The sequence below is a fragment of the Anabrus simplex genome, chromosome 14 (genome assembly GCF_040414725.1).
Source record: "Anabrus simplex isolate iqAnaSimp1 chromosome 14, ASM4041472v1, whole genome shotgun sequence".
Lineage (NCBI taxonomy): Eukaryota > Metazoa > Arthropoda > Insecta > Orthoptera > Tettigoniidae > Anabrus > Anabrus simplex.
This window is the reverse complement of record NC_090278.1, coordinates 32,075,567-32,084,065: the sequence shown is the minus strand read 5'-3', so window position 1 is coordinate 32,084,065 and position 8,499 is coordinate 32,075,567. Positions and strand designations below refer to the sequence as shown.

General features: G+C 36.8%; 1 protein-coding gene across 1 annotated transcript in view; it reads right to left on the bottom strand.

Annotated features, from left to right (window-relative positions):
- Nucleotides 1-430: 430 nt before the first annotated feature.
- The window catches only part of LOC136885394 (uncharacterized), a 682,520-nt gene continuing 674,451 nt past the window's right edge, over nucleotides 431-8,499 (bottom strand). The window contains exon 9 of the mRNA XM_067157906.2: nucleotides 431-8,080. Coding sequence (XP_067014007.2) covers nucleotides 5,535-8,080 — 2,546 coding nt within the window. The 3' untranslated portion in view covers nucleotides 431-5,534. The remainder of the gene's footprint in view (nucleotides 8,081-8,499) is intronic.

The window sequence follows — 8,499 nt, the reverse complement described above, 5'->3', positions numbered from 1 at the left end:
TGTTTCGAACCTTTCTTCTGTCATTTCGAAGTTATTCGCGATCGTGAATAATAAACAATCTGCTTTTAGCAACGGCTGATGCACAACGGCTGATAGAGCTCCATGCGGTACTGGATCGTGACGTCACAGCGCGCCGCTTACGTCAGAGGCCGTTTCACTCGCCTTGCGGAAAGGCACTATTAAATATTTTTTTAATGGTAGAAAACAAGGCAACATACCACAATGTAATACGTTTACGTACTATTTCATTGGTGTACTTTTCAAAAAAAATATTTTTGAAAATGATGCATGTTCCCAATTGTTGCTTGTTGTTGATGCGTACGGTACAGACTTGGTTACTTTTCACAGAATTAAGGAGGGTACGAACAAAGAAATACCAAGGAAAGAAACAATCAATCAAACAACACAAACACCAGAGGAAATAGATTATCTGTATACATTATTACAACAATTTATTTTTCCAACAAATACATATTTTTGTATTACATACTATGATATCCTACCGTTCGAAACACATACACAGAATTACAATTTTAAGAATTATTCACATAGTAATCATTCTTACAAACAATTATATTACTTGCTGGAAAATAGAAAAGAACACTTCAGTTCTTGAGGTAGAATCAGTAAGGAGTATACCGATGTTTGTACATAACCTGTGGCTTCATATACTTACCAACAGATATGTCACGCGTTATTATTGTACTATTTATACAAAATTATACTATAATAATTTACTGTGTAACGTGTTTCATTTCTCAACCAAAAGTGGTTTTAACCATTGAAAAACTAGCTTCAACGTACCCTTGTGATAGAGGCCAACTGACGTTATATCGCCAATGGCCCACAAGCTGAAAAGACTAGCTGGCGGTAATTAGACGACGGAATAATACTGAAACATATTTTAAAATAGTTATCTTGTTCTGAATATTTTTTACTTTGCTTTTTGGAAAATACATACAAAAGTATTAATTACAAAGTATGTTATATAGTTATGAAAGGAGGACTTAAAAGTGCGCCTAGTAAATATGTTAGACTATTTTAAGAAACATTCATCATCATCATCATCATCATCATCATCATCATCACCAACATTACCATTTTTCACCTGAACACCTAACAAAGCATCTGGTCCTTTAGAGGAACTGTTTTAAACCTGCCCGATCCTAATAACAGGCTAAAGGGGTGAAGAATATGAAACTAACATTGATTCATTTTAGTATGTTCTGAGTTTCTAGTCACTTCAGGCGCAAAGTTAATAAAAATCGGAATGATAGTTATATACACTTCATCACAAAGGCTTATGAACTTCACGAAGGATAAGATTACTAGATGGTAATCTAACTTTTCTCTTTTGTACTGACATTTTCGCAGAGTTAAATCCCATGAATATGGTCTAAAAGTCCTATCATTGACATATAAGAAATTTATGTCGACTTTTGAATGAATTATACAGATGTATTAATGCAAGAGTTACCTTATCCTAAGATTGCACCGATAAATACGGTCGGGGCTGAACCTGAACTAATATCCTTATATAAAATAACTATTTTGTATATTCATTAATTGACTGTAACCCGAATCGCTCTTCTGGTGTGCGAGATCTTGGAATTATTCTAACACCTAACTTAAGTACAGATGAGCACATTCATTCTCTTTAATAGCCTCCATGTGCCTTGGTCTACTTCTGTGCTTAACACACAAGAACTCAAGTTTTCGTCTTATGCTCACGTGTTCCTTATACTCGATTACTGTTCTATGATATGTTCTCCACATCAACTTCTAGAACGTCAGAACAGGTTCATGGCAATTCGCTTGGATTACCACCACATGGAAGCCCCACGTACAGCACATAAGTAATAAATCAACTTGGCCTTCGTCCTCTGGAAACAAGGTGAAACATCCATGACACCTTCTTCCTGTACAAGATTACCTCCAGCCTAATTAACAAGATGACTAAAGCTTTGAAGTTGGGCCTTCTAAACACATGTTATGATCATATGGCGCATTCGAGCACATTCAACAACCTGGAGAACATGATATCAGCCGACATAGACTTTTTGTGGAAAGTCCTGCTTCTTTAAAACGCGAACTAGTGCATCCATGAAGTACTTTTCTCATTTCTGTTTTGATTACAATAATAGATGTCCTTTTTATTAAAACAAAGTTATTATTTTTAATTTACGATGATTTTTAGGTTTATTTGCATTGTTACTGTACAGTGAATTCTTATTTGTGTCACTAACAATTTAAAATAAACATTTTGGCATATGTTAATTGGGTTTTACATAGGAATAAATAGTAAAAATATTTTTTTTTAAAATAACACAATTATGAGGATTTTATGTGAATGTATGGCAAACTCAGAATTAGCTTTCCGAAGGGTACTAATACGCTAGTAAGTCAATGAAAAGTTAAAGATTTTCGATCAAGATTAAGAGGAAGTAGGCTATATCTTACGATAAGATAAACATTTTTTCATCAAAAATGAAAAAAAACTACAGGAATAAATACGAAAATATTGCATTGAGGTGCAGTTCCTTATTCACAAGTGAGTTAATATTTCCAGTAAATCTTCTTCAAATGATAATAACCATGTTGATACCAAGAGCCACGAGCATTATCCCATTTTCTATATTTGTACAACAAATGCCAATGAGACACACGAAACGGTCGTAAGTTCAGCCATTGTTATTTTAGTGTATATTAAGCTAGTACCGATAGCAAACGACAAGAATAAAGACGTGTGTATTAATCATTTCGTATCTTTCGAAGAAAAACATATAATTAAGCATCACTATTCTCGGTAGAACATCAAGGTACTTGGTCTGAGAAATGAAACATAGTTATCACGCACGGTTGATATCATATGTGTAAAAGTGCTACTTACCGTAGGTCACAAAATTTAATTATCAACACGTTGTCTTTCAAATGAAAGTTGCTTGAGATGGAAGAGTTTGCATGTGTATGTGTTAAAGTTTGACAAATAAATTTTGCATCACTGTTGTATGATAGTCGCAAAGTATGACTTACTGTATCATTACTAACAATTAGATACTGCCACACACTATCGAAATATACGCCATTTTGTAATCTTCTGCAAACTTTATTTCAAACAACATTCAAGTATCATACTAATTACATAGCAAAACATTTTGTGTGGAGTGAGCAGGATATAACAGCACCTTAAGTGAAGCAACGAATTTGGCGAAAGATTTCGTCGACACACACATTACCGTTTATTTCCTGTTCACCCTTCTATATACATTAATATTTTTAAAACACACCTTGCAACATTTATCATGACGAAATTAAAGCTATAATAGTTTATCATAATGTAAGGATTGAAATACGCATTTTCAATATACGGTACTTGTGTCAAATAGATCTGTATATTTACTAATACTGTAAACTTTGTGATGAGTTAAACATCTTGTCATATGAAATGTATTTTCTCTATTTATAGGTGCAAATAAGGAAAATTGGGGCTTTTCTTTTGAATGAAACTAGACTTTAATAAATCCTTAGATTTGTAGGTGACGTTACTCTTAATCAGTTGAACCAAAATAAAAGAGATTAATCAGAATATGTACATGTCTATAATAATCACTTCCCTTTTCCCATCACTCCACATAAACCTAAGTCACATGCATTCATAATATCTCCATATATTTACAACACCTTAAAAATATTTACTTATATACATAGTTTCTTCCTCCTACAAAAAATTATATACCTGATCAACTCTCCGAAACACAAAAATATATTTGTTTCAATGATTTTATCAGTGCATAATATAAATACACCAAAATATTGGCAAGATAACTTAATGACGTGCAGTTCAGTTCAAAACACGTATAAAATGTCAAGCACTTCAATCAACTGTCCATCATCTGAGATATTCAGACACAACCTCACAGTTGGAGGTTGATATTCAAATATACTTAAACTATTTGTCTCAAAATACCCGCAAGGCTTATGTAAAAATGTCCTTTCTCGGTAGTTTACGATGAACACGGGTGCCATTTGATCAAATTTCACCTATACTTACACAAAGATTTGAAGAAACTCGCAGTAACTCCATTAATAATTTCAGCACTTCCATACATACGATATAGAATCACTCAGGTGATAGATGTACTCTCCATTTGTCTGATTCTATACCTCAATAATATTTACTTATGGCTTCCAGCCATGCATAAATTGCATGTCTTATTCTGAAATTACCAAAGAAAATTAACCGAAGTTCGTATATATGACTATCATATTCCATTTTCTTTTACATATTCGAGAACTGCGAACTGGTAATCGAAATTAAACACCGGAAAATTATTTAAAACACTGAATATTATTGGCACTACTGGTGCAGGATATTATAATTTCATTATTTAGAATATGTGTTCTATTTCATTATAACCTTAGATTTGTACCACGTATATTCTCGAATGCGTTTCAACATATTTGTATAATTAAGCTCCCTAAGTTACACGTTTCGTTGGTCTTTCCAGAAACTCCCTCATACAAAAATGTCTGGTAAACCGTCTGCCAAATTATCACTTGAAATTATCTATTTACAGAAAGGAAAATACGCTTAGTGATTAATGTTTCTACGTCTTCCATTTAGTCACTCAGATTTGCATAGGGACATCAACAATTCGTCAAAAAAGTAATTTCACTTCTACATTCCCTCCTTATCTGTAATTTATTGATTGATTTTGCATATTTTATTCCATTTTATTCTCATTCATATGCAGTAAGTCAACTGAAATAATAAATCAACAGTTGTCTCCTGAGTTTCCTTCTATTAAGGATAAAGAGACGGTTTATGCAACAGAGTTTAATTCTACACTGAGAGAGTTGCGTAATATAAGCAAGTGCATTAGGAAGATTTTTCATGAACGTTATATTTGCCGTTAAAGTAATGAGGTAAGAGGGAATGCATTATTCCAAGGGTCTGTTCTGTTACATCTCATTCACTTCAGAAACTTTTTCTTCTGGTCAGCTGAGGTAATACTGACTAATGACAAAATATGCATTGTATAATACTGTAAAACTTGTCGGTGATCTCTGCATCACTACTGCAGTAACTAACTCGGATAAGATGCTAGAGTTCAGGCCTGTAATGCATAGTAAGACAAAAAGTACATCCAATAATTATAACAGAGAAAATTCTCAATATGCCCTACACATAATCAGCGAAAACTTCCTGCTAGAAAGTAGTTATCATGGTGCAAGATATGCTATACTTTTGATCTTCCGTAATTGAAAAATAATTTACTTGAAGGCATACATTTTCTAACAACAGCGTATTTAATGCTTAGATCTTCACTGGTATCATCAGCAAACTTAGATTTCCAAACTGATTTTCGTTGGCATCACCTGTTGATATTCTCTGTGCTAGTAAATATGGGTAATATATAATGTGGAAACCCTTGTTCTAAATAGTATCGGAATGGCTGTAGTTCCTTTTCATACTCCTTTTTACCTCAGAAAATGAATAATTTTTACAACAGAAGAAGTTTATTTAACGATAATCAGTCTTTGTCTTTGGATTTTGACAGAAACGATTTATTATATTTAGTATACCAGTTCTTTGGGGGATGTTGAGTTGCTGGCTTATTGTCTTGAGGTTGTGTTGAAGTCTCCTTTGCTGGAGTACCTGGTGTACCAGGTTTCTTCACCCTTTTTACGGTTCCAGTGTTAGAACTGCTATCATCTAGCTCAGATGACGTCGAGGTTGATGTGCTTGATTTCTCGGATCCCACAACTTTTTCCTGTAGCGATTTTTGTTGAATTTTACCACCAACGGGACGAACAGTAATTTCTCCTTTTGGGATGGAAGTAGGACCTGCTGCTGTAGAAACAGATTGACCAATCGGCGGCTGTCTTCTTTGCTGTTGACTGGATGGAGGTTGCGTTAGGAGTGCGTCAGGATTATTAGGAGTCACCCTTGGAATTGGTTGATTATTTTTGGTCTTTATTGGTGCTTTCCCTGTGATGGGACTTTTTAGTGTTGGTTTAATGACGACTCTAGGTTCCGGCCTCGGTTGACCTGATGTAGGAGACCGAGGGGGCCCAGTTACAACTGAAGGGGATGGTGGACTTAGAGGGGATGTATTGGAAGGTTTTCGGCCCAAAGTGGATGACACTCTAGGAGGTGGTGGAGGAGGAACTTTGGCAGAGAACTGTTGCTGGAATTCTTTAAATGACTGTACAGGAGCTGTAGGTGTTGTTGGCTGGGACGCACTCCCCGACTCGTACACCGGTGGTAATAAACCAACTAGTAGGTGAGAATTTGAAGGGAGAGATCTCCTCTTAGCTGTCGCAGATTGGACTGTGCTCAAATCCCTATCATCTCCGTCATTAACCTCGCAAGTACCGTCCTCTTGTGGAAAATCTGGCAAAACCTTCGGAAAATTTCTCCTCTGAATATTTGTCAGCGGATCTCCACTTGTTTGACTTTTCGTGTCGTCTCCAGAATCTCTTGACGTTACATTTATTACTTCTGAGCTGTCTGTTGTGACGGATGCATTCTTTTTCAGAGCCGATCTGATTTGCTTACTGGGCATGGCACCTTTGGATTCCAAAGTAATGTTAACAACGTGAGGATATATCTGCCTTTGAGGGTCGTTTTCTCTAAATGGCGACGTTATAGGATCAGATTTTGAATGTTGGTGGTTAATACATAAAACGTCGCTACTACCTTGTATTTCAGTTACTTGTGGGCCCATTTGCAGGCTAATGTTGGTAGTGCTTCTCCTGGTTATATCCCTAGGAGAAGTGCTTCTTGACGATGGTGCGTTTGACATGGTTGGTGTAGTTAAGTCCTCGACAGTAGTTGCTGATCTCTTCAAGGCTGGTTTCCTCAGAGTGATGGATGAAGTTGAAACGCACGTTCCTAATTCATCCATTGACTTACTCATATGTTGTTCGGTAGATAATTGTTTCTGCAAACTTGCACTTCTGGCGGCAGGTGTCGCATCAACAGCTACAGATATCTTTTTGGCTTTCGACCGCTGTAAAGTATTCATGGGTATTACTGGCTTAGGAGTATGAACCAGTATTGGGTGTGGAGATGCATGCGGTTGGTGTTGTTGGTAAGACATTTGATCTATTGATGTGTCAATGCTTGTAGAAGGCTGCATTTGTAGTTGAGGTGACTTCATCATACGCCTGTTGAATCTAGGCGAACATCTCTGGATCACTTCATGAGCGATCCACTCCCGTACCTTAGTGTTGGGGTCCATTGTGCTGGCACTACATTGGCGCGATAGAGCCCACTTCTTCATTCCACTCCCACTAGCTCCACCACTTGGAGCATTGACTTCCTCCCCTGGCTTAGAACTTCCAAGAACAATTCTTCCCTCGTGTCCTCTTACTCCTGTACTTTCCAAAGTCTTTCCTGCACTTCTTATTGCTTCGTAATCATCGTCACCTAGTCCGCCAACTCCACTATCAAACATCTTCTTTTTCTTCTTTCCATCTTTCTCATCACCGTCAGGTATTTCTTGTCTTCGTCTTCCTTTCATATAAACATCGTCATCATCTTCAAGGTCATTTAGCCTCAAGTCTTCGTACTTTCTCTTCATTAATTCTTCTTGGACCTTCAGTTTATCACGTTTGTAGTACAGTGCTGCGAATGCACAAAGGTTAACCAGCAGAAAACACACTCCAATTATGATAACAATCGTTAGTGCAACAGAGGATGAATCTGCCAAATTCGACGTCTGTTTCTCATCAACAATGCTTGGGGGATCGATGACATAGCCATCATTTGGATCTTTGGTCGGTAGAGTGCTCTTTCTAGGAGGGGGAATTGTTGGAGGGTACCTCTTAGTTGGCGTCTGATATCGAGTAGGTGTCTCAGGTATAAATGGTGGAGGGGGTGGTGGGGAAGGTTTGTACCTAGGAGGAGGGGGTGGTGGCGGGTATATATCATCCCAAGGAGGCCTCTCAGGTCTTGTTGGATATAATGGATACGATGGTGTTGCTGTCGATTGGTTCAGTGTTTCAGGTAATATCTTGTTCCAGAACTTCATTTCTTGACCGCGGTAATGACGATTTATTTTAGGAGGAATTCCTGAAAAATGAAAAGGAAAACACATTCATTAACAAAACATATTAAAGAAAAATAATCCAATTCCTCTGTAGGCCATGAAAACCTCAGGATGAGGGAAAATTATAATGTGGGTACCAAATTTAATAGGAATTACCCCCATTTTTTTTTTGCAGAATTTGCCCTTATGGTTAATTTTGCTTTATGTTCAGAGAACTCCACTTCAATGTGTCTCTCTAGAAGAGATAGCCTACAAACGTTTTAAAATTGCAGCTCCCTATGTCCTCCCAAGCGAACCTCTCTTGCATGCAGATTAGAGAACATATAGTGAGTAAGACAAGAAAGTGATCAATTTCAAGACTAAAATGATGTCACCGGGGAAGAAACCTAAGGAAAATGCATGCCAAGTGCAGGAATACAAAACTGGAACAGGGGGTTACGTG